The sequence below is a fragment of the Asterias amurensis genome, chromosome 9 (assembly GCF_032118995.1).
Source record: "Asterias amurensis chromosome 9, ASM3211899v1".
In the NCBI taxonomy this organism is placed as follows: Eukaryota; Metazoa; Echinodermata; class Asteroidea; order Forcipulatida; family Asteriidae; genus Asterias; species Asterias amurensis.
Window position 1 is genome coordinate 22855454 of NC_092656.1, and position 27001 is coordinate 22882454.

The 27001-nt window shown below is 37.7% G+C and overlaps 1 protein-coding gene across 2 annotated transcripts in view; it reads right to left on the reverse strand.

Annotated features, from left to right (window-relative positions):
• Positions 1–69: 69 nt before the first annotated feature.
• The window catches only part of LOC139942315 (phosphopantothenoylcysteine decarboxylase-like), a 92686-nt gene continuing 65754 nt past the window's right edge, over positions 70–27001 (reverse strand). The window contains exons 4-6 of one of the 2 annotated variants that reach the window (XM_071939136.1): positions 17541–17669; positions 7378–7546; positions 70–1080 (exon numbers count right to left, since the gene is read on the reverse strand). In XM_071939136.1, the coding sequence (XP_071795237.1) occupies positions 1010–1080; positions 7378–7546; positions 17541–17669 (369 nt within the window). In that variant the 3' untranslated portion in view covers positions 70–1009. Of the gene's footprint in view, positions 1081–7377; positions 7547–17503; positions 17670–27001 lie in introns of both variants that reach the window. The other variant, XM_071939135.1, reaches the window with a different exon arrangement.

Consider the following 27001-nt stretch of genomic DNA (forward strand, 5'->3'; position numbering starts at 1 on the left):
GGGAAAATCAACAGTTGCACAAACTAAATACACATGTAGATGTATCCTTTTTGCATGCAGCTTTTTAAGTGCCCTGGTGCTTCAGCCTGTTTTTAACAACCTCTGGAAGACTGTGTTCCATAGCTGCTACGTGATGTAACAGTTACATGTAGTTGGAAGGAGCGGGAACCATATGACTTGGTTTTGATAGCCAAGAGAGTCGGCAGGGATTTATGTGAATATCGCATATTCTCTGGCTGTTTCATACTCCTGAACTAAACTTTGAGGATAAATAGGGGCATTGCCATGGATACACAGATAAGTTAGAACCAAAATTGTCAGATCTAATTTAGCCCGTATTGCCTTTTTGCAATCTCAGGCTTAAATGTTGGGCTGGTGGGAAGTGGCCAGACATGCATGTCCTACATGTATCATGTACAATGTAGTTATTTGTTTGTTTTTGTTTGTCACAATTACAAAGTACATAAAAGTACCTTTGATGCCTGAAATTTCCAAAAGGGGGTCTACTGACCTGGCACGTGTATCCATACTGTTTATTATTTGATATTTAAAATGATAAGTCACTTCTCATTATGTGATCTCTTTGCAGCTGCTTTGGTTCAGTTGATTTGAACTTTTTTCTTTCTACACTCCTTCTCTTGTCCCGGTATTAAAATTCATCAGAAAAGCAAGGATTGTTGCAAAGCCAAGCCTTGCTTCATTGACATCTTCAATGTGTGTCAGTCATGTCAGTAGAGTTAAGTGAGTGTTTCCAGCTCATTGTAGGCACAAATGAACGTTCCCATGGGCACAGTCCTCCAATCCATTTGACTGCCAGAATGTTCAGCTTGACTGCATCCTCAACGTACGAGGAGCAATTGTACATGACTGAATACAAATTAGTTTATCTTGTGCCAATGAAATCTTTGGGCAGTCCAACAGAACTGTCCATGAGCACACGCTGGAACACTTATCCATTATGACTTGTAAGACGCTTTCTGAAGCGGTCGGTTTGTGTGGCCAGAAGATGCTACCTGCCTAGGTTCAGTGCCTTGAGTACCTCTTGGACAATGGTTGATACCTCGGCCATGGCGCCTTTTCCTACAAAAAAAAGTGAGAAAAAAGTTTGATACCAAAATTTATATACAAACAACAAAGGTAACATGTCCCAAGTATGTACTTGTATTCCATACTAACTCGTTTCAATATTATCTAATCAATATGTGTAAAGCTCTACTGGTACCATCATTTATGTCATTCATAGGTTTACGATTTATGTCTTCTCATATAAGGACGGTCATTTTGATAAATAATAATATTAATAACTTAAAAAGCCCACAAATCCATCAAAGTGCTCATGGCGCTAAAATACAATCAATAACATTCAAATTATGTAAAATAACCAAAATTAAAACGTAACCCTAAGTTGAGAAGAACTAGAACATGTGGTATAGAAATACCATACAAATGCAAATCAATGCTGCAATGAGATCAATGCTGCCCTCTGTTGGAAGGTTTTTCCATACAGCCTTATACCATTACAATATGACTGCAGCCAAGTTACATGTATATAGGCCTACTTTTTCTTTTGGAACATTAGGGGCACAAGTTTTATCAATGTAAAATATGGATCGCCGTCACTGCAAAAAGAATCACAACCTTATCATTGAAAACAAAATTAATAGTATAACTGATAAATTAAAAGTAACAAAAAGTAAACTTGTTTTTCACATAAAGAAGATTAAAAGTTTTTAGCTAAGTAAGTAAACACATTTTGTGATACTCAAGGCCGCCCATATAAAATTGATTGTACACCAACAAAAGTTTTGTTCAAAACTCCTTAAAATATTGTCTGTACATATAGCCACTTGGTAATTGTCAAAGACCATCCTACCTTGGTGTATTCCAACATACGCATGGATGTTAACATTTTTGGCTCAATTCGTCATCAAAGTAGCAAGAAATACCGACAACAAAAACCTTGTTGCATAGAATTAAGATGTGTTTCAGATGCCTTAGGATAATGTCTGTTCCTTTCTCAGATTCAACTTGGTTGGTGAACATTTCTTTCTCTAAACCTACATTACTTCACAGGGTGTCATTTTGAACAGTGTTTTATAATATCAAACACTTCACAGTGCTCTTTACAGTGTAGTTTTCATGGTCACAAGTTTGGAAGTATTTACCAAAGGTAAAAACAATTTGTATATTGGGGACATTTGTGATAGCTACACAAAAAAGCAACCTTCATACAAATTGAAGTCATAGTTGTTGCTGAACATAAACACATCTAAAACCTGGAAGGGATGATAAATGTTGGCATTTCCACCTTAGTACCCCGGGAGTTAAACATTTTAAGGAGCTTCTTGGAACGTTTCATCAGTGCTAGAGATGTAGATCAAAGAGCAGGATTTCTATAAATCTGACAAATAATTTAGCAGATACAAGTCTGTCAGAACTTTCTCATCCTTGAACTGAAGTATTGCAAATCCCTATGCGTTATCAGATTAACTGTCTGACCATTCATTCAATCTTAAATGCCTTGATTTAAGGCTAAGCATTTATTGCATAGTCTTGAGTCAAGTCTGTAAAGCAGACTCTTAAAGGGAAGGTATACATTTGGTTATCATCACTCTTAACATTAATGGCAGCAGCTTCCAATAGTAAAACATTTTGAAGTAATGAGGTTATTTTAAAAGATAGCAGATTTTATGCTCCAAAATAACAAACCTGTGAAAGTTTGAGCTCAATTTGTTGGCAAAGTTGCGTGAGAATTATAGAATAAAGCGTAACCCTTGTCGCACAAGTTGTGTGCTTTCAGATGCTTGAATTTGAGACTTCAGCTGAGATCTCAAACTCAATACAAATATTTTATGATATTGACAAAATAGGGACACCTCCAATATAGGGCTAGATAGCTCAGTTGGTAGAGCGCCGGCACGTTAATCCGGAGATCGTTGGTTCGAATCCCACTCTAGTAAATTCTTTGTTCAACCCCAAAAATCATTTCAAAATTTACCCAGTCAGTTTCCCTTGTGGTTTATATTGATACAAATATTTTAGTGAGAAATTACTTCTTTCTCCAAACCTAGAGGGAGCCGTTTCTCACAACGTCTAATACTATCAACAGCTCTCCTTTGCTTGTTACCAAGTAAGTTTTCATGCTCACAAATATGTTGAGTAATTAATTACCATGTCCAGTTCCTTAAAGTCTTTGGTAGTTTGCATCCCAGAGATGACAGAAAGCAGTGGTTGACCTAGCACTTGTCTATATATGCTGTACCCCTTTAAAAGACGTTGATGATCAGGTGCAACCAATTGTCAACGAAGAGACAAGATATTGAGTTTCTCAAATGGACCAGATGGTTTTAAATTAAATTTGTCCCAATCTATGTGGACTCTGCAAGACATGTGCGTGCTGGTGAATAAGAAATTGTGTCCCTGAGCAAACTTTGTCAACTGTGTTTCAAGACTTGGAAATGTTTTCCCCCGGGACAAGTCATATAAGTTTTTAGAATGGACATTTTACATGTATGGGGGAAAAACACATTTTTCTATCTGTGAAATTGATTTAGATTTGTATTAATTTGTTTTTGTTTTTATTTAAACGCACTGGACACTATTGCTAATTACTAAAAAATAATGGTTTGCATAAAATCATACTTGGTAACGAGCAAAGAAGAGCTTTTGAAGTAACGTATTTTTCGAGAAAGAAGTAATTTTCCACTAAAAAATTTGAATTTGATTTTTATAGAATTAATTTTGGAGAGCCCGAAATCAAGCATCTGAAAGCACACATACTTTGTGTGACAGGGGTGTTTTTTCTTTCATTATTATCTCACAACTTTAACGACCAATTGAGTTCAAATTTTCACAGGTTTTTAGTTTTTGTGCTTATGTTGAGAAGTGAGAAGACTGGTCTTTGACAATTACCAATAGAGAGATTTTTCCCATGGTTAAAACATACAAAAAAAAATGTCTGATCTGTTTAACGTTTAAAACAACTAACCAAAGAACTGAAACATGACTTGAATTATATACATTGGTTTAAAGTAACTAAGAAACTTTTTTCTATGGTAAAAATATTATATTCTGATCGTTAAAATGCAGTAAAAATTATGAAACAACTTTCCCCAGAACAACTACTTAAAAAACTGAAAACCAAGTGAAAACATGCCAAGCTGTCCATATGATTTGCAGGGTAAATTTCTGTCAACGAGCAAGGCAATATACAACAGGGACTGAGAGAATAAAAGGACAAGTAAAACTGTGAGCTTCATCAACCAAGGATCCGTTTTATTGCACGGAAATTCCCTCATGTTTCACAGACGAAAGAAAAACCTCAGGCTGAATAGCATCCAATCAAATCATTTCAAATGTCTTTTGTAACGAGGGACACAATAGAGGTTGGAAATTATCAACCTCACGGGATTGCCGCACCTGGACCATAGATTGCCGATAGCCAGGTTGTTTTCCCTCAAGAATCACAACGCACGATTCAAGCAATTCTTCTCTGTCTTTGCTCTTTTTTTCTCCCTCTTCCTTCATTTGACCCTCCTTATTTCACGATACCGACCGTAGATGATGGGATATCGAGGGAAGAGCAATAAATTTTGCAAAGTCAAAATAAAAATTCACTTATGTATTATAACAAACAGTAGCCGGCAGACCGGCGGGCATTTGTGATTGAAATGCAATACTGACCATATAGAAATTTCTATATTGGAATGGCGACGAGTTTATTGGTATGTTCATGAGTAAATTCCTTATTGGCTATTCTGTTACGTAGGGTTTTTAAAAACTCTTTAGACTCAAAAGTACAGGTTTGGAAATGTTGTGTGTAAAATGAGTTTCATTAATGATAAACTTCAATAGTTGTTCGCTTTGTTTAACATATGTTCAACACCTTGAGGACCTTATTACTTGCATTCATTTGTATGCATTAATCAACTTATTAAAAAAAGTGGGTGGGGTCACAAGCTCAAAACATAACATTTCTCAATTGAGTGCTATTTTCCTGCCCAGAAATGCATGAGGTTATGTTTTGTTAAAGTTACTGGTCTATATGCACCAAAATTTTAAGGCAAATTATGAATAAGATGTGTGGCTTTGACAAAAATCTTCAGCATGCTTGGACAGAACTATTTTCGGGGGGATAAACATAAAACTACAGCCACACACAACTTTTGAAGGCATTTTTCAGTTTTCTATGGCACTGAAAAAGAAGAAGGAAAACAACAAAGAAGACCATTGATGTCCAACTAAAAATTACCTTGGTCCCCATGATCATCAAATAATGTTACGCGAAAAAAGGCTAGGAGGACAACAACAATCTCATTGTATTCATTATTGATCAAGTTCAGGCAGCTGACTCGTGTCGATTAGACCATAGACTATCTACAATACCAGCCGAAATGCTTGTGCCATGTGAAACTGAACATACCCACCCCTGTTCCCACATTCAATGTTGTTGTTATACCCTCAGCTGGATTGGGAGACCATGCAATGAGAACTAACAAGATTCGTCCCTGGATTGTAGATGTCACTCTAGGATAGGATACTAGACGGACTGGAGAAAGTTTGTTGTAATCATACGCAAAGTAAATTTTAACAATTATCTCATTCAGTGTTCTCCATTCAGTATGTAAGTTAAACAATTGTGGGTTTTTGCCAGTATGAAACTAAATAATTATGCTCTCAAGTTATGTAGAGATATTTAAGAACGTGAACAGACACGCTAACACTTGAACGAACGCATAATTAAAACTGCATATTGACTAAAGGTCATTACCAGAACTTACTCCTTGTCATTGAGTACACAGGGAGCAAGACTACTGCGGTGGCAGCCTCACATGGATTAATCGATCATAGGAAAACCTTAAATCCTGTTCCTTGACATTTTCTGATGGATTTTTGTTTCCCTCTCCCGGGAGCGTGGCTAATAAAATCAAACCCTTGTTTTTGTTGTAAACATTTGTCACTGGATTTCTTGTTGTCACAAATTTAGAACTGGGTCTCCTCAGGTCTGATGGGGCAATTGAAAATACACCGCACAAGGTGAGAGCGTGACTGGGCCCTCTTTATGATAAGACAATATCCCTATGGCAGATTGTCAGCAAACAAGAGAGGACTTTTTCTATCCAACGTCATCGCAATGTCAGGCTTGATATTCAGGCCTTGAAAAAAAGATAGAGCAAATCTGTTGAGTACCAGAAGTGGTATAGGCCTTTGAAGATTTCAGACAGTGTAAAAACAACTTTTCTAAGGATAAAACATGCCTGCAAAAAAAGATTTCACTTCTGCTCTGTCTATTTAACTGTTTCCTAACAAACTAACCCCTCAATAAAGATTGATAAAATATTTGGTTTATTTTTGGATTGATAAGGTTTTTAATTTAACTTAACACCTACAAATCTTTGCATGTTAATTTTGTATATCTTTTTTATTGTTTTGATTGGTATTGATGTTGTCAATTATTGTTTTTATCTTCTTACAGATGCCAGGTAAAACTTTAATAACTGTTTCCAGAGATTCAAGACAGGGGCTAGATTTCACTAAAAGTATTGCACTTAAGCAAATCTGCTAATAATGTAATAAGTGGTATTTAATTCTAAACTTAAATGGAGTTACTCTCAACTTTTAGTGTTTTTTCACGTTGAAACACCATAATCTGTCAAAATTCGTCATAGCAAAAAAAAAATCACAAACTTTCTCTCTGAGAGAATCGGACCATGCAATTTTAATCTCAGAAACTTTAACACTTGTTCTTTTAAGGGAAGGTACCGTGGAAACCACTTCAACAACTAACAGCAAAAGAAACTTACTTGGTTAGAAGTACAGCAGCTTTCGATAGTAAAAAGCAGTTTGAGAATCATTTCTCTTTAAAGTAATGTGGTTATGGAAAAAGACAGCAGTTTTTATCACCCAAAAATTGAACTATACTGTTACAAAAGTTTCTCAGATTGTGTTTTCAAATTATGGATTATTATATCCTGCGTGGACATAAGCACTCTAGAGTTCCAGCGACATCTCAAAAACGCTACCATCCTTTGAAATTTTAAAAGGTCAGTATTATTTGTATATCTCCATTTACATGTATTATAGCATAAAAACAACTGAACGGTTCCAAAAACCAAAGGTATGCTGTGTGCTTTTAATATACTGCTTTTACTTTTATTAATTCTTTGTCATAAATAAAATAAAATAATATTTCTGCATTTATCTTTGTGTTTGCTATTCCAGCAAGAGAGTGAGACTCCTTGAAGAAAACACACAAACGCTAAAGGCTTGGAGATATATTTAACCCAGTAATAGCCAGCCAACATAATTCCTTCCTCATAATATCCAGTTGAGCTTTGCACTTGGCCCACCCTTAAAAGCTTTACATCTTCATCTTACCGGTATCTCCGCAGGCTAGTGTCTTCTCGATACATGGCACCTCCTGATAGCCGAAGGCCCTCAGTGTATCTATCTGACCAGCAGTGATGGGATGATCCCACATGTGGGTGTTCATGGCTGGGCAGATAAGCAGAGGCTTTGCTGAATCCCAGGCTCGCACGATACATGTCTGGTGAAGAAAGAGGCAATTAACGTTTCAAGACAAAATAGAGAGTTGGTAGTTCTATCCAAATTAAAGGAGTTTCAATCTGAAAGCTCATTGATTATACATTTTATACCAACCTACAGTATTATAATATGTGTTTATTATGTTCATGTAATGTAGGCATTCGGCTGCAAGGAATTTGTTTAATTGTATCAAATCAATCCTATATGCAATCTTTTTGTCTAAAATACTGGTTTTTTTTTTAGTTGCTTGGCTAGTTCTTTAAACTGTTTTAAGTTCTGAAGCTGCTTTTTTAAAACTTGTTATATCTGTATCTTTCACCCATTGTAAACTGTATTGTTCTCTTTGCGCTTAGAGGCTTTTGCATTAGGCGCTTTACAAATGTAATTTTTCTTTATTATTACTACTATTATTATTACTATTATTAATATAAAAAAACACACTAAAATCTTGCAAACAATTCATGCAGTTACGCTGCATCATCCAAACTGCCCCTTTAAACCGTCTGACAGACCTTCTTGCAAAGAAAAAGGGTGAGATCCTTAGGCAATCTGCACCGAATCAAACGCATGACTTTGTGACTCTGGCACATTCCTCGCCTGTGGATATTTTTCCTGCAATGCCTGACAATCCAATGACGCACAAACGGCAGCGCTTCTTTAAGCAACGCTTTTCATTTTTTTCACAAACTGTAAAATACGTCTCTGCTGATATTATTTTTGAGTACAGACTGACAAACATTATTTATACTGTGTGCAACGTGCATAAGAGCAAAAAATGATGAGTATTTCAGTCTTATAAATGATGTATACTTGTATTACTTGTCTTCACATATTGTAGAATGGTTAAAACTTAATCCACCATCCCTCAACCAATTTTCTTCCTTATTCCCTCGCCTCTGGCACATACACAGGTCTGGCACATGTGAAAATGTCCCCTCGGCCAGAAAGAAATACTGGCTTCAACGCTGCAAGATGCTTCTGAAGCAAAATGATTTGGTACTGAAACTGCTCAACAGCATTCAAAAGTCTTAGACTTGGCTTTCGACCATCCTGCTTGAGTTTTAGAGGGAAAGCTGCTTGTATACCCTAATGTATCCACCTCTTTCCTAAAAGGTCAAATAACACGGGAAGGATTGGCTGGGCATTCAAGAATGACAGGTTGAAAACAAAACCAAAATACTTGCTTCGAAATACTTGCATCCTTCTAACTGCAGATTAACGACCCATTTATGTAATTGGAATTCAGTCGTCCAGCACAGATCTGTGCGTCTACACGCAAACAGACAAATGCAGATCTGCCAGCCTCCCCTAACACAAGACCAACCGTTCACAAATTTTAGGGGTGAAGCGACCCCCTCTTGTTATTTGTTATTTCATTTAGGGCAAAAGCAATCAGTCTCCCACGAATAGAGGGGAATTCTTCATGCATATACGAATCAAGTTTCAATCAAATTGCAAGACGACAAGCAAGAATTGAAGAGCATACGTCGATGTAGAATACCTCTGTGCCGAGGGACTACTAAGAAAACAAAACAGGAGTGAAGTAGTACTCGGGCACCCAAATTCCCCTGCGACATATGTGCAAGCGTGCGTGGCGACGTACGTGTGCAAGCTCACGCTTTTAGTCTTCAAGTGGCTTCTGGGGACTGAAATATTCAGGGGCCCCCCACGTACCCCACCACTTTCCCTCAGCTCTCTCGGTTCATCTTCGATTTGCTGTAAGCACTAACTATACCTCGGCTTCACTTAGAGCTAGACCAAACGAGACAACATAAATGAAACCGACCCGGCTCTCTAGTCCTCAGGAGTACTTTGTACCAAGACGTGCATAGAGTAGGTGTCGTATTACTCAATGCGTTGATCTTGAACATGTGTAGAATCTCATTGCCAAGTTCTAGCACGTAGTCAGACTTGTATTCCCAGTGTGCACAGACACATCTTGAGTAAGGTAATATGTATACTTACGGGTATTCCAAAATACAAGAATGATCGAGGAAGGATCCACTTGTGGGAAAGGCAAACAGCTTCAATTTCAGGAATGTAGATGCTGGACGTTTACAGAGAGTTGAACGAAAAATATTTACATCAAATCTGTTTCCATGGTGACAAGATAGGATTAGACTCCCGATTTTCTGGAAATATTTCAGGGAGAAAATGCTAATCTACTTTCTCTAATTCTTCCTGAAATAAATACAAAATTTCATGTACCACATGTCTATGCCACAATCAACGTGCTGAATCAGAGCTTAAGATTACATGTAGCAAGTTCGCACGTTTTTATAATAGTGGACTCTACAGACAGTAAATGGCCCTACAGACATGACAGAACTTAGCACATTAATAAAATGAAATAAAACTGCTTGTTAAACTTGAGAAACACTTTAGAATGACAAAAAAGAAGTACATATGTCAACTGGTGTCCAGCCTATATTCATGATATTACCCTGGTAACTTCATAAATGGCAATCCCCACATCTCAGACAACAAATCAAATTTCACTAAAAGTACACTGGCAGTATACATGTCCAAGTTTTATGTTTACTTGCTTGTAAAGACTGTCTCAGAACTCAGTTAGGCGCGCTGATGATGCGTTGATCGCGCAAGTAGTGGAATGTTTGTCCGCAAGCCCGGATCAAAGAAAAAATTTACATCGTTTAGTTGTTAGTCTTAGTACATAGTATTTATTTTAGTACAACATCTCAAAATAAGTAGGAAGTAAATTCAATAGTTTAGATTTGAGATCCCTTGCAATGTCACTCTCCAAAAATGCCCTCACTGAGGCAAAAGGAGGCGAATCATTGGACGATAGCCAGTCGTTTTCCGTAAAAAAAATGCGTGTGACCTCAGCGTCCCTGTAGTGTTAAGCTCAAGGGTGCCAGAGTGTTAAACAAGGCCAGAACAACAAGTCTTGGCCCTTTACCCAGCCAAAAGCAGTCTCTGTACTCACTGTCTAGTTCTTGTACTCTGGGCTGGCCAAAAGGGCAACAGCACTGGATGTATTGTCCACGAACAATCAATCAATAATTGGTCACTCCATCTAGAGGTCTCCATGTACATTGTACTTGACCAAGCCCCAAGCCCCCCCCCCCCCCATGAGACTCTATCTAATAAGGATAAGAAAGACGGTCATCCATCCATCCAGGCAAGTGCTTATACTAGAGTTTAGTCCTGATCAATTGTAGACTACAGCCAGCTGGTTCGTCTCGAACTTCGAGACTCGAACTTCAAAACAACGAATCATCGCCACAAAACATTAAAGCTCGGTTCTAATTCCAGCAAATTAGAATGCGTTATGAATTGTTAAGTCACATGGCTGTTTTCGCAGCGAATGTTTGCTGAAGTTGAGCACATTTCTACGAAATGCAATATATTTGTGACATCAAAACTCGTATCGCATTCACATTAGCAGGAAGTATGAAACAGGCTTTAGCCTAGATGATAACAATTTCAAACATCACAAAAAAACGGCTCCCTCTGAAGGAACGTAGTTTTCGAGAAAGAAGTAATTTTCCACAAATTTGATTTAGAGACCTCGGAATTAGATTTTTGCACCAATAGTGTCCGGTGTCTTTAATTGGTTCAATCAGTTTAGTCATTTTTTAAGGCATATTACACATATGTACACGTACGTACACATGTACCCTTAGTTCTCTGACGATATGTGGCCTTTACTCACCTGTGTTCCGACATCCCTATGTTCTGACAACACTAAGGTAAATCCTAACCCTTGATCCTTGTGGGTGAGTCGTTAATGTTTGTCACGTTGATAGTCGTCACGGTGAAAGCAGAATGCACTCAGCTCCACTCTGCGATCGAAGACTTCTCTTGCAAAATCACTGCTCTCAAGCGAGACTGCTGGCTCCCGTCTGCTACTCCCTCAAATGAGACGGTAGTTGAGAGAACACTAGTCTTGCGAGGGCCAGCATACTCGCAGGAACATAGCAAGTGTTGCGAGATGCTTGTGGCAAACATTTAACGACTTGCCAACAATAATGATAATAATAATTACCCGTTTTTATATAGCGCTTTTCACACCCGGAGGGTGTCCCAAAGCACTTCACATTATTACTCCTGGTCACTGGGCCTTAAATCACTCCTTAAACCACCTCAGCTCCCTGGTGGGGAGTATACAGCCTGTGCAACATTAATATGTGCTACTCGGCTAAATCGATCACAAGAACCATCTCTGCCCTCACAGGTACCCATTTACCCCTGGGTGGAGAGAAGCAATTATAGTTAATTATCTTGCTCAGGGACACAAGTGTCACGACCGGGATTCAAACCCACACTGCTGAACAGAAGCTCCAGAGCTTGTAATGTAGATCACAAGGGATTACAAACAAACATAAACCGGCTGGTTTCTGGAGGCCCAACATGCCCAAAGCACCAGTCTATAGAGCTACACAATCATAAGGGGTATTCAAAACAGTGGGTTCGTCCATGGTTTGTCAGCACATGGAGCATTTACCAAAACAACCTCCTCCCCCCTCCCTAATCAACCTCTCTCCTTACAAAAGTCGATTCCAGCAAACACAATTTCCACTTGAGAAAAATCTTACAAAGTGCTTGTAGTATTTTCTAAAAAGTTCAAAGCACTCAAAATAATTCAACAAGAGAGTGACATCAAGAGTGATTTCTCAAAGGGGGCTGTATAATGTGAACTGAATATTCTGACCACCAGATCTTGACAGCTCTAAAACCGACAGTCCAAAGGATAAGAAAACCAATGAATAATCAGACGGTGGTCAAACTCCTCACCATGGGACGTTCTCCCAGCATGCCCATGGGCCATCAGAACAGAAATGATGGGTCTAGGATGTATATTTTTCAGGCCGCATTGAGTTTCAAAGCCGTTTTTTTGTTTCATCTTGTTTTAGTTGGACTAAAAATGGATCAACCGGGGACTCGCTAAAAGCTTTTTTACCTAATAATTTACGTTTGTTAATGTGTGAGTGCCGCTCGTTGAGTTTATTTTGTTCTCTGTTCGTTATAATATCTCACCTTCAGTGGGTTTTTGAAGTGGGATGACTTTGTGGTCCTAACCTTCACCTAAATCAATACAGGGTACGTCTGCGACAATAGCTATAGTATTAAGTCACCGCAATGAAGATTTTTTAAACGCGTTGAATTTTGAAATACACTTACATGTATAACAGTCGGTGGCAGAATGCTGCCATATAAACCTCTAGAGTACCAGGAGTAAAGCCCAAACAGACAACAATCATCATTGTCAAAACTAGGTCTTACAAAAACCTGGAAACATCCATAGGTCCGACTTGAACAAAGAGGGGGGGGGGGGCACTGCAAGCTTAAAGCCTTTAATTCATAGACTGCTGCGGGTTAGACTTTATTGTCCGCAGGCTTTGCCAGGTATGAACTCATTCATCACTGGATGGATTCTTAAACATGGATAAAGTCTAGAGCGTCAACAATGGTGGTTGACTCTTTTCTACTCATTTCCAAATTACTGAAGAAAACAAACTCTACAAAGGACTTGGGAATACTCGACTCAGGGAGCAGGGCATTCAACCTGTCAGAATGATGTAGGTTAATTCATTCTGCCAGACAGGTAGTCTCCACAATCAGCGTAATCGAAGCAGATAAAGAATTATATACCTGTGTTGCAGGAATCAACCTTTTTGCACATCTATGCACTTTCCACCGAACCTCTCTAGTCAATTTGCTTGACAAATTACCTTGTCAAGCAAAAAGGAACTTGGAATAGGAGAAAGCAATGTACTTTTTTATATGGTACAACATGACAACTGCGCTTGTTGCAGAGACACGCAATGCACTTTTTATACAGCACTGTGAATGTTGTATAGAAAGAGCCGATGTACTTTTATAAAGCACTGTGTTTTTTTAGTAGTGTTGTCAAACTTTCCAGGTCTCAGACAGTTATATTGCAGCAGAAAGCCCAGCTTTAAAAAGTTTTAAACACTAATTGTTAAATTTGAAGTCCTACATAAACTTGAATAGATGGGTTGCAATGAAGCGTCATTGGCCGCCATCTTACACGAATTAACAAGCGAAAAGTGCATACGTGTACACGCTGCGCGTGACTGTCAGCCAGTGGCAGCTCTTCACACGGGCACAATTCATCAAATATGGCGGCAGATGACGCCAGTTGCCAAACATCCTGGCAGCTGCAGCTTTATGAAATTGTGCAGATGCCTTAAACATAAGATATGCACAAAGGTAGGGTCATTGATTGGTTATAGTCAATGTAACGCTGATTTATAAGCAAAGTTGTCTGGTTGTAAAGAAAGATACAATAAAAGTAAAAAATTCAGCTGGATAAAGCGTCAACTTGATAAGAAAACAGCAAAACTCTGTCATAGTATTTTTACAAGACCATCAAATCTATCCATGTTTAGTGAGGTGGCAGTAAGTTACCAACGACATCGCTGGATAAAGCGTCAACTTACTGAGAAAACAGCAAAACTCTGTCACAGTATTTTTTACAAGAACATCAAATCTATCCATGTTTAGTAAGGTGGCAGCAAGTTACCAACGACATCGCTGGATAAAGCGTCAACTTACTGAGAAAACAGCAAAACTCTGTCACAGTATTTTTTACAAGAACATCAAATCTATCCATGTTTAGTGAGGTGGCAGCAAGTTAGCAACGACATCACTGGCCACAGAGTTTGGAAATGGACACCAACCCTCAGAATGATTTCTGCATGATTCATCTGGAAGTCACAGGTTCAAATCCCACAATTTTTCTTTGTTCAACCAAAGAAGTTATTTAAAAATATACCCAGTCAATTTCCCTTATGGTTTATTACTTGACATTTGATTCTGTTTTTCCCACAGTGCAATACACAAAAAGATTCTATGTAACATAATACAGGCTATTTAATTACATTAACTTGCAGTTAAAAAAGCATAAAAAGTGTGGGGATGGAAGTCTCAGAAAGCATCGCATTGAATGCTTATTCATTGTCATCTTCTCTTTATTCAAATAGTCATCAAGATAAAAAGTTCCGCCCTAGAATTCATTCAGCTTAAACTCTCCATCGACGTTATTATTCAGTTTAAGGTTAGTTCCGTTTTGCCCTCAGGGGAGATGATATTTGTTTCCTAGTTTCGTTCAAAGATTATCCACTCCGCTGGCGGAGATGAACATACAAGAGGGAGGCATTAAACAGAGCCATAAATATAAGTGAGTATGGCAAGCTTGTGTAACTGAAAGTTATGGAGGGAAAAAAGCAGCGCCCGCGGCCATGATAAAGAAGGTAGCTCCGTGCTCTTGAATGACCCATCACTCGGCTCGGGTTCGGAAAACACCTGCGATATTGTTTTTGCAATTATCTCACAGATCGCAGGCTGCATTGGGCCAAAGTCACAACATTTCGCGAAGTATCTTGCGTTGAGAGTGAATGGAAAGCAAGCGTAGATTGAACCTGTAGATCGTGTTGATCCGATCTACACTTCTCTCCCTCTGGGGAACAATGTATAATGGACTGACAAATACACAGATGAAGAGATTGGACATAAACAGTATATGCAGTGGCTGGATTTATAGAAGGGAAGTAGAGGATTTGCGTATTTATCCAATTGGAGTTATGAAATGATGACAAGCACATGTTATTCTGCTCCATGCCGAGCCAGTTAGACTACACAATTTGTTCAAAAAACAATGTATTATTAGCATTTACCATGGAGGTAGATTTCCTGAATTACACTAGACAAATGCTAACAAAAACAGCTATGTTTCTGAATACTGTCTCTGTGTCTCTGTCTTAAAGACACTGGACACCTTTGTGATTGTCAAAGACTAGTTTTCTCACTTGGTGTATCTCAACATATGCACAAATAAATGGAAGAAAAACACCCTTGTCACATGAAGTTGTGTGTGCTTTCAGATGCTTGATTTCTGGACCTCAACATCTAATTCTGAGGTCTCAATGTCAAATTCAAATTTTTTTCTGAAAATTAATTCAGAGAGAGCCATTTTTCACAATGTTTTATACTACCAAACAGCTCTCCATTGCTTGTAACTAGTAAGTTTTTATGCTAACAATTATTTTGAGTAATTACCAAAAGTGTCCAGTGCCTTTAAGATAATCTTGTTTCTCTAAGAGCAATGCCCTACTTTGAACTTATTTCAACAAAAGGTTGACAAAACAACATTATGATGCGTTTTGTTAGTGCTACCACACTTGGACTAATTTAGTCTTACTGCCCATGTAAGAACAAACAAATAAAAAGGTGCCTTGGGAGAAGTAAATGCTAAGCCCACAATGTAACAAAAATAACTACTTTCTTCTCACAATAGTGTGAATCTCTCCAGGGCTCATTCCCCTCCCCCGACCCGGATCCTAACTTGCGTCACATTACATTGTTGTATGGGTTTTAGTGGCCTATCAGATGTTTTTCTTTTTTAAAGGGCAGCATGTATGTTTGAACATTTTAATAAGGGGGAAGGGGACACTGGAAAATTGTGAAGAGGGGGAGATGCATCCCGTGGGTGATTTTGATGACCGAATGAGCTTAACTTTTACAGGTTGTTGATAGTTCATCTGTACGTTGGGTAACACAAATTGTGGATCCCAGTCTATGCAAATAACCAATGTTGTCCACCTGCTTTGAAAGTCAAGACTGTCAAAGTACTCTAAGAAACTTAAAATATCTCTCAGAGCTTTGCTGCTGTCATCTTTGGGACACAAGTTGAACATGCAGTCAACAGAACATGTTTTTAAACTTGGCCCCTAATAGACAATATCTATCTTATTGAAATTTTCTACAAGACACATGCTTTGAGTGTTATACAGTCCTGATTCAAACTGTTCAAAAACTCATAATGAAGGTTTATATGAACTGGCAGAAAAGTAATCAAGAAGATTTTGGGACGGAAATGCTAAGAATCCTGCAGTGACTCAAGACTGATCCGTCCCCTACAGCATCCGCAATCACTCTCTGCACCTCAGCAATAACACATACGCAGAAATGTAGTTTATAAATTCAACATTGTCAAACCACTTCATCATCCAGACCACTTCTGTAGTACAACATCCAGCTAGCTCTTCCCTGAGACATATTTCACTGCATCAATTTACAACTTGTTTGCCAATCTTATTTCTGGGGAAAATTTCATGTTTGCATTTTCAAATTTCACGCCCGAGCACAAAAAAACTGATTACTTTCAAGCTCCGAATAAGAATAGAAATGGGTTGGTGGTTCAGGTTGGGGGAAAAAGAAGGGGGGCAGGTGAAAGGAGAACTACCACAGTCTACCCATCTCCACCCTCTCTCTCTCTCTCTCTCTCTTCAATGTTAGATTATAACGAAGAAATATGAGGGATTGGGAAATAGGGCATGCATGAGAGAGTTATCTCAACATCTCTTCAGGGGAAACGAATCAATACAGGCTTAATGCATCAAGGACATCAGCTAGACCGTCTTTGACATTTCCTGTGGGCGACCTGCTTTCCAGGGAGAAGTAATTCTTTCATAGGAGACTATGAGAGAACTTCCATGAGAAACTGAGGCCAAAGTAAAAGCTGATAAGTGGTATGCACCTGATGCAAAACATGCAATTATGACATTTAACCCTGACTATGTCTTCGGCTGAGCAAAATGTATAGACCCTCGGATTGGTCGTCACTGCTGACGTTTAACAATGTGCATGTGTAAACGCACAGCGCACAAGTTCAAAGAGGAGAGAACCAACATTACTCAAAAGAGATTTACACATGGTGCTACCGCAAGCCTCACCTAGTTGTACTTTTAAGTGGGTTTTTGTGTACAGTACCTATCACAAGTATGTTTTTTATCAAAACAAGTGAGTTTTAGGTTTCTACCACAGAGTGTCTCTATAATGTACTTATCCGGAACAAGTTTCCACGTGAACATGTACCTATCACAAGCATGTTTTGGAGGTATTTATTACAACAAGTAAGTTTTCAGGTATTTATCACAAGTGAGGGACTTAAAACACTACGTGGACTTACGATATTTTTTTTCTTCACAGTTATTTAGATTACATACCAGCAGATTATCACAGATTCCATTGGCTACTTTAGCCAGAGTATTAGCATCTAAGGGTGCAATGACAAGAAGATCTGCTTGCCGACGTAGCTCAATGTGTAAAACCGGGTCCTCTCTTGTCTTCCATGCCTGTGGAAACAAGACAGAAAATAAATAAGAAAAAAAGTTAATTGTATCCCACTTCTACAGAGTAAACACTGTGTACGGTGTATCAGTGTTAGATTGCATTGGATCCTACAATACAGTGGTAAACAAATAATCTTCCTGATTGTTGGAGCTCGATATGATATTCTCTCCAAAGGAAAAGATAAAGTGTACAGCTGAAAGAAGTCTTGTTTTAAAGTCCTTAAAGGCAGTGGACACTATTGGTAAATACTCAAAATAATTATTATCATAAAACCTTTCTTGATTACAAGTAATGGGGAGAGGTTGATAGTATAAAACATTGTGAGAAACAGCTTTCTCTGAAGTGACATAGTTTTTGAGAACGAATGTCCCAGGCCTTGGTCAGAGTTATTGGGTTGAGACTGAGTCTGAGTACTAGTTATTGGGTTCCGTACATGTCCTGAGTCTGGGTCATTGATTTAGTCTGAGTTTGATTAATTGAGTTAAGTCCGAGCCATTGGGTTGAGTTTAAATAAATACAACATCAGGTCTAGTTGACTCTATGGTCAAGGCCAAAGATCGAATCACAAATCACCACTGAGCAAAAGTTAACAAATATCAAGACAAGATGAACTAGCTGGGGTTTTAAGAAGCCAATACAGCACTCTAGTACTCGCCAATATTGCTGCACTCAATTACAGACACCTTACTGATATTACATGATGTAGGTTTTGAAGCACTTCATGGTGAGGTATCAATGAATTTTCTGTTTGCAGCAACACAGTGTATATATATATCTACTTCGCTTTGTAAATATTGCTGTTTGACAACTGGTATTGCTATTTATTTTAATATCAAGTTTCATGATATTATACGCACATTGGTATGTTGGTGTTTTTGTTATCAAACTCCAATCAAAATGCAATCAGTAGACTTTGCCTTTATACTTCAAAATACAATACTTCTTTGCACCTTCCTACGCACCCTTCTATCAATACGCCTACCTGATCAAAATTCATCTGGAAAACTCAAGGCCTCTTATTGGATTGAAACGTGCCCGTTTTTTAATCTGCAAATAAGAAATTATATTATCCTCTTATATACAGACTGGTGCTATTTACCAAAAGAGAAAAGCGTGCAAACCAATGTTCAGTTCAGTTCTTATTGCATTCACCGGTTCTTTGTGTCAACAATCCAAGAGAAAATCCACCCCATGGTGCTCTTAAACACCACCATTTTGCTATTCCAAGAAAAATTGACCACTCAATCATGAATAACCAGTTCATCGCCAGGCCTGATATTGGATTCATTATAAAGCTGTAACTGAACACGGCAGTAGATTTACAGAGCTGTGGCTCATGATTTATGTAAAGACACTTCAGGATTCACAGCCGTAAAAATTGACCTTTCATTTTCCGAAGATGTCACTCCCACAAGTTTGGCCAATCCAGGTTTGCAAAGGGCAACCTTTACTGAAAATACAACAGTTTATAGATTACCATGTAATAAACTACAAGGGAAACTGATTATTGGGGTTCGTTCCACAAAGAAAATTTAAGGAGAGATGGATTCAAGCCTGCGACCCCCGCAAAAAGGTGCCAGTGCTCTACCAACTGAGATTATAAGCCCAAATGTTCGTCTCCCTATTTTGTTGATATCTATGGGTAATGGTCAGAAGCCATTCAGCCTGTAACTACCGTAAAGCCAGGGATCACACCCACGTTTCTGATACAACCTAGGAAGCAGCAGCAGCGGGATCCCCTTTAAAGGGGATGCAACTCTTTTTTTTTCACAAATCAAATGATAATTCACCAGGGTAACTGAGCATGTTGAGTAAACTTTTAAATAATCTATTTATTAAAGACACTGGACACTACTGGTAATTATCAAAGACCAGTCTTCTCACTTGGTGTATCTCAACATTTGCATAAAATAACAAACCTGTGAAAATTTGAGCTCAATCGGTCGTCGAAGTTGCGAGATAGTAATGAAAGAAGAAACACCCTTGTCACACGAAGTTGTGTGCGTTCAGATGCTTGATTTCAACACCTCAAATTTTAAATCTGAGGTCTCTAAATCAAATTCGTGGAAAATTACTTCTTTCTCGAAAACTACTCCACTTCAGAGGGAGCTGTTTCTCACAATGTTTTATACTACCAACCTCTCCCCATTACTTGTTACCAAGTAAGGTTTTATGCTAACAATTATTTTCAGTATTCAGTGCCACTGCCTCTGAGTATAATCTTCATAGAAAGGGTTTCAAATGTTTTATTCAAATGGGCCATCAGTGCCAACCAAGTTATATATTTGGTGATACTCAAGGCCACACCACCCATAAAATGAAATTCAATGTTTCTGAAAAGAAAACAAAGTTAGAGAAGAAAATGCATACAGTAAATGGAAGTAAAGCTATCAACAGGACACAACTTCATCGAGCTGCTTAAAAACAGTTTTCTGCTACGCAAAGATAAGCATGAAACAAGTCCAAATTACATGGTATTTTGGCTGGTAAGCAAAATTGTTTTGTACTAATTACATTTGAGCTTAAGCAGCTATATGAACTTTGGCTCTAATTACAACTTTTTGATTTAAAAGAGCTTTCCTTTCATTCCAACACTTGGAAGCAAGAATATACTTCTAAACTGTTTTTTTCTAATAAACACCAGATTAAAATTACAGCCCTTTATACAATGTTGTTTTGCATTGTCCACAACCTTTTCCTTGGTTTGCCTGAATATTTTGCCAGTGGACACTTTTAAAGTAGGGTCATAGATTTGGTTAACACTCCTTAAAATGAAAGAACATAAGAAGCACTGCAGCTGTTGATAGTATAAACTATTTTAAGAAAGGATCCCCTTCACCGTAATTTAGTTTGGATAATTTTTCACCCACAACATTTGAATCTGTTGAGAAATGATTCATGAACTTCAGTTTCGGTCTTGGACTTTGTGGCCTTGACTACAACAATGTTAATAGGTTGATGTACAAATTTTCCAAAGTGACCAGACTTCTCTAAAAATTGACACATTATTAGAATAAAAATTATGTTAAAAATTTAACGATTGAAAAATGTACAGTTTTCAAAAGAGAGCTTTACAACACAAGGAAAACATCCAAAGTCTACAATATTATAAAATCAATTTTTTTTTGTAAACCAAACAGTTTTCTTCCAGCAAACAACATTCCCCAATGACCGATGCATTATTCATGCACACGGGGCTACATGTAGCATCATCCATTATTCAAAATGTAATCAGCCAGTTTAATATCAAAAAAATGGAATGCATAATTTACTTTTGTCCTTCGTATACATGTAACAAGAAAGTTCATGTCTTATTTATGAAGGTAATATGTTTTGAAGCGAATTGAAACACGACTCAGAGAAAACGATATTTGAGATGCTCGTTCATTCTCCAATTGCCGGCCAGCCAATACAACGAGGGTTGATGCAGGACAACCAGACATGAGACGTAGGAAATGAAAAACATTTATATAACACTTCCTTTCCTTGGGTACATTATTCATGTGTTTTTTTGCTTTTTTTTTTTAGAGTTTAGATTGGCTGAGATGATGGCAGCTGATATGAAAGCCATTATACACTTTCGAAACAGAAAAAAATAAAAGTTCACAGATCTACAAACAACTTACAGGCTTTACAGAAGGTAACGGTGAAAGACTTCCATGAAAAGCTTTACTTTTTGAGAAAACAGTAAAACAATTATCAATTCTCGACATTGAGAATTACGGATTTATAGTAAACAGATGTCATGACACGGCGAATCGTGCAGAAACAAGGGTGGATCCAATGACCGACTGAGTCTAAATTTTCACAGGTTTGTTATTTTGTATATAAGTTGTGATACACGAAGTGTGGGCCTTGGACAACACTGTTTACCAAAAGTGTCCACTAGCTTTAAAGGGCATGCTACAATGTACCGCCAAAAGAATTCTTCTAACTTAAAGGGGTTGTTTACATTTAGAAACTGAACCCACTGTTTGTTTCAATCATATATAGTTGTAGATATAAACCATAATTCACTAACCTGTGAAAATTTTCAAAATGTGGAAGCATTTTTTAAGATATTGTGTAATTCTCAGCGGCGATAGAAATTACACAATCTGAAAAGTCATGCACTGTCAGTAATGCTTCTTAGATTAAAAATGTTGGGGGATAAAAAATGATCTCTTTTTCCATAACTGCAAACAACTGTGGTACTTGGAAGTAAACAGTTTCTCAAAATTGAATACACTATCCTTAAAATTCTTTACTGTGAGAGCATGTGTCCCACCCTCTCATAATTATTCTAACACTAGCGGATTTAAGATATATACTACAAGTAATTTTGTTTTCTGTTCTCTTTTTCCCATAAAAAATGGTATGCAAGCTGGGGCTAGGTTTGTTTTTTTTTTTTCAGACAACTTTTCAACTTGGCATTACATTCAAAGAGTACCAATCATCTCACAGAACCATCCACTTCAAGCGCACTAGTTCAAAAGCTAGAAGAACAAATACAGTGTGGGCATCTCACAATTCAAATACAGTTATTGTCAATGCAGCACTCTCTCTCTTCTAAGATTCAGACCTCTTTGTTTATTTTCTTCCTCAAGATGAGTTTCGCCTGGTCCAAACAGCAAGCAATGAACCAATCATGACAACACAAAGACCTTCCCACGAGCTCTCCTCCTCAACCATCAAACCTTGTGGTCCTTTTAAAAGATTACTCTGTAATTCCATGCTCCGCTCTAAAAGGCTACGAGGCAGTGCATGTATCAGATTTCTGATCGGTGCTGGAATAATCGGTGAAAAACAGCACAGAGTGACGCAGCTTTGCAACTTTGCTAGGATTACGTTTCTAGGTAAAAACTTACAACATGTAAAGAAAGTGGGGCTAAGATGTACATTATCCCTACTTAGCCAGCAGCAATATTAAAGCAAAATCTTTGGAGTGGTACAAATAGTTTTGTGACATTTTCTTTAAAAGATTGAAAAGATAGAAAGAAAAAAAGAACTTAGCACTACTTCTTTCACAGTGCCAAAAGCCTTTATCAGGTAAGTAGATAAAAAGCACTCCTGATTTGTATGAATTGTTCAGGTATTTCCTTCACAATAAGAAAATTGGCTTTTGGAAAAAAAAGACTGTCCCTCTGACAGTTTGCCAAAATTGGTAGTTTATTTGAATCAGTTATTTTTTTATATTTCTTTCTTACTATTTATTTACTAAATAAAATTATTTCTTTACATTTTGCAACCCCCACAGAATTATTTTATAAATAAATGAAGGGTCTTAATTTTTTTCTGTTGAAGCAAAATGGGGTTGCACTAGACACACACATGTCTTCTTGTCTTTGTCTTCTTATCATATTCTGAAAGATGGGACAGTCATTCACTATTTAAGTAGTCTCCCTGGGATTGCACCTCAAGGCACAACCACTCTCACAGGATCTTGTGATGGACCATTGCCATGTCTGGGATCACCTAATTCGTTTTAGATGCATCGACTAAAGCAGACCATATGAATTATGAACTTACATTGGAAGGTTATTACCTACACGATGTGTGTCGGGCTGGAATAAAAAGCCGTCTTGGAACAGAGTCACTCTGCTGATCTGATGGCTGCATTACAATTTATTATCATACAATTCTAAGACAAAAAAAGTCACTCTTTGCGGGTGTGACAAAGTCTTACATAGACCTTGGCCCGGTTATTTTGGTAATAGTCAGTAAACAGTATTCTCATCCAATGGTGTATCCCAACATCAGCATACAATACAATACCTTTAAAAATGAGGCCTCAATTGGTCATCAAAGTTACAAGAAAATAATGGAAAGAAAACACACCCTTCTTGCATCGCATTGTGTGTTTTCAGATGACTGTTTCTCAGATTTACAATTGTTTGTGAAAAATTGCCTGTTTTTCTATTAAAGAGGGGGGGATGTACAGCTCTGCATTGCTCTTTACCTAGTTAAAATATACAACCCTTTTTTGTACACAGCACCATGTAACGGTTACGAGATGCACTTTGCAGTCAAACCCTTCTCCTTAGGACAAGTGTACTGTTTTTTTTGTTTTTTCACATGCATTACACAATGAACATGATGAACAGGACCTATATGGCTTCTCATCAGAAGGACACATGAAGCAATAATGGTTAAGTGCCTACTTAAGGACAAAAGTGTCATGACTGGGAGTCAAAAATAACCCTCACTTTGCTCATCAGAAACACTAGAACTTGACTCCAGTGCACTTGACCGCTCGGCCATGACACATCACACACATGTACTGTCAAGGAAAGAGCATTTGAAGACCCCTAAATCACTATTGCTTATTTTCAATGACAAAATCAAAATAAGCCTGATCTTTATGAATGTGTACAAAATCACTGACAATACGTAGAGTGTCACTCAAAACAATGAAACACAGATTTGGTGATTTTTTCACAGGTTGTTTGTATGGTCAGGTTATCGAAAACTAGAAGATGGAGAGAATGTACTCTTACAAGATGCAATGCTGCACTTTTTCCCTTTAATAATATATTGTTGACTTCTCCAGGGATACGTTAGCAGTTAGTCTATGTAACACACATGCCTGACTGCACTTTAGTCCGTTAGTGTCAGCGCTCATGTCCGATGTGTTTTACATGTTAATCAGCATCTTAAATGCTCGTGTAGGATTACAATAAAACTAACACTGTAAAGTGCAATGACAGTGCAAGTCTTGCACGTAGGACCCCATTAAAGTGTGCGGTTTTGTTTGCTTCGTACTGTGAAGCAATATGGTATCCAAAGCGTCCACTAAATGTCAAAGCGTTGCCACTTGATCACATTTACACTGATTGGAAAACAACCTTCATACATCATTTAAACATCCAATAATAATAATAACGTGTAACTATTGTGTGTTTTTTCAAGCCAACTAGGCCCTTTAAGTTTCTTATATTATTATCAGCCCTGTTTATCAAGCTCTAAGCGATGCTAAAACCATCTCAACTCCTTAGGAGTATGCAGCACTGGCAACTTAATGGTTCACAGGTTGGTAATCATTCACATCAACAACCTCCTTCCCTAGCAGGTATCGCGCATTCACTCCAGAGTGATAACAAGTAAAATAAGCAATTGAAGCAAAGTGTCTTGCTCAAGGATACATGTGTATCCACCGGGATTTAAACTCCCTCACTCCAGTCTGCTCAATTTCTGGTGGCCAATCAGTCACACCATGTTATCATTATATAACCCATACAAGATTCCCAAGACGGGGCTTGATCTCACAATATAAGCAAATTGATCTTCAGATGTGTATCAGTCTTAGTTGCACAATATCAATAAGCTGATATTGACAAGATCTTAAGATGTGAATAGTCTTAATTGCTAAGCTGCACAAAATGTGATGTCACACTACAAGATCACCATAATATCTCATCTTAAGGCTGGGCTCGATTTCACAGAAATCTAAGATTGATCTTAAGATGTTCATCAATCTTAAATGCAAAACAAAGTGTGGTTTCACAATACAAGATAAATGAAAATACAGGACGATTACTACCCAATTCCTAGTTTATGTACACAAAAAAGCTTGGAATTCTCTGCTTCTGTAAGTGCCCATTATTTGCTTACAGTAAGCAGATCCATGAAACTCGGCCCAGGGTTGGTTTTCACAATAAGACAAGTTGTCAATCACCTTAGCGATTTGTATCACCATAGTGATTTGTATCACCATAGTGAGTTGTACACAATATCTAGTTTACGATATATCTTGGATACGATAAGAAGAAGTGATTTGTATGGTGACATCACACTTTGATTAGCAATTAAGATTGATACACCATTAGGATTAATCTTAATTGTGAAACTTATTGATTTGCGTTAGTCATTTGGTAACCAGCTGCCCTCATCGATGGATAGCTTAGTTTCATCAGGACAGACATCTGCAGCATCGATGTAACATCAATCCAGACTCATCAAAAACAAATGGAACACTGTCCTCGTGAAACAACAGTAAGTGCAAGAATTGGAACACGGCAGCAACAACAAAAGAGAACAAGAGAATGAATATTAAAGATACACTATGAGGAGTTGTTTATACAACAGGTCTTTAGTTTTAACACATGGACGGACACCTGGAATCAGGAAGAGAATTACATTTTTCCTCTCCATCTGTGTCCTTAAAAAATGGTTTCTGTGACTCAACTTTTTTTTAATTTATTTCTCTGTGTTTCAATCTGGAATTGTTCACAAACCTGTCCCTAGATGTAAATTTTAAACATGTTCTGACTCCCAAACTGGGCTTCTGGTAATCAGTGGAAAAATGTGTCAAGTGAGCGTAGCTTACAGGACAGGACACACCACACTTAGCCTCTAACTGTGGCTTAAACAGTTAATTAACGGTTTGTGCACTTTAAAACGCAAACGTCCACAGATTTAAATTGAACTAACACAGTTTAAAGATAATGAAGGAAGAAGACTTCCCTTGAAATATTACTTGCTGAGCTAGGTGATGTTGTTTACGAGAAATGAGAAATTGTTTTAGCATGTAGAAGGGATTTTCACAACTCTCCTGAAATTATGTTGCTCTGTGATTTTCCCTTTTTTGACTAAATGACTAAATAATCTGAAACTTCTACAGGTAAATATAACGTGTACATGTATCATCTTCATTCACAGCCAGCAGGGAATCATGTCTAAGGCAAAAACAAACTTCATCTACATGTACAAAGGTATCAAAACCCTTTAAGTAGAACTTGAAGCAAGGAGGTCAAAGAAACTTGTTTCCCTGCATCTCGTTGCTATCCCTCCCATGTACCACTTCTTCACGCACACTCCCTGTCCCTTCTTCTTAATATGCCACTGCAATCCACAGGATTCATGACTGTAATTATCAAGGAATCTAGCTTCATTTCTCATGCAGCGTGTCAATCTCACCGTGTCATCTTCTAGTGTTTATACTCCGACATGGTTTATTGGTTGTCCATTTTCAAGTCTCCAGCAATAACACAGCTTGCACTGACATTATAATCAAAAATTAATTAGGCGTACAAAATTGGATTTCACCTGTGTACATTGAAAGTCTCGTTAACATGAACATGAAAGTAAAATTTATTGCATTAATTTGCTGGAAGCCCATTTTACCAAAGCCACAAATCCAAGGCATAGACAGTAATTCCATATTTAAAACAGAAAAAATATTACTTCTAGAAATAAATTGCAGACAAGTTATAAAGTTAAGGACAGCTACAAATAAGAAATCAAATTGTATCCCATGTTTAAAGAGCAGAACTTTCCCCGCGAGTTCAGCTAATTTATTTCCAATTAACCACTAGGGAAACTGACCGAGTAAAATCTAATTAATTTTAGGTTGGAC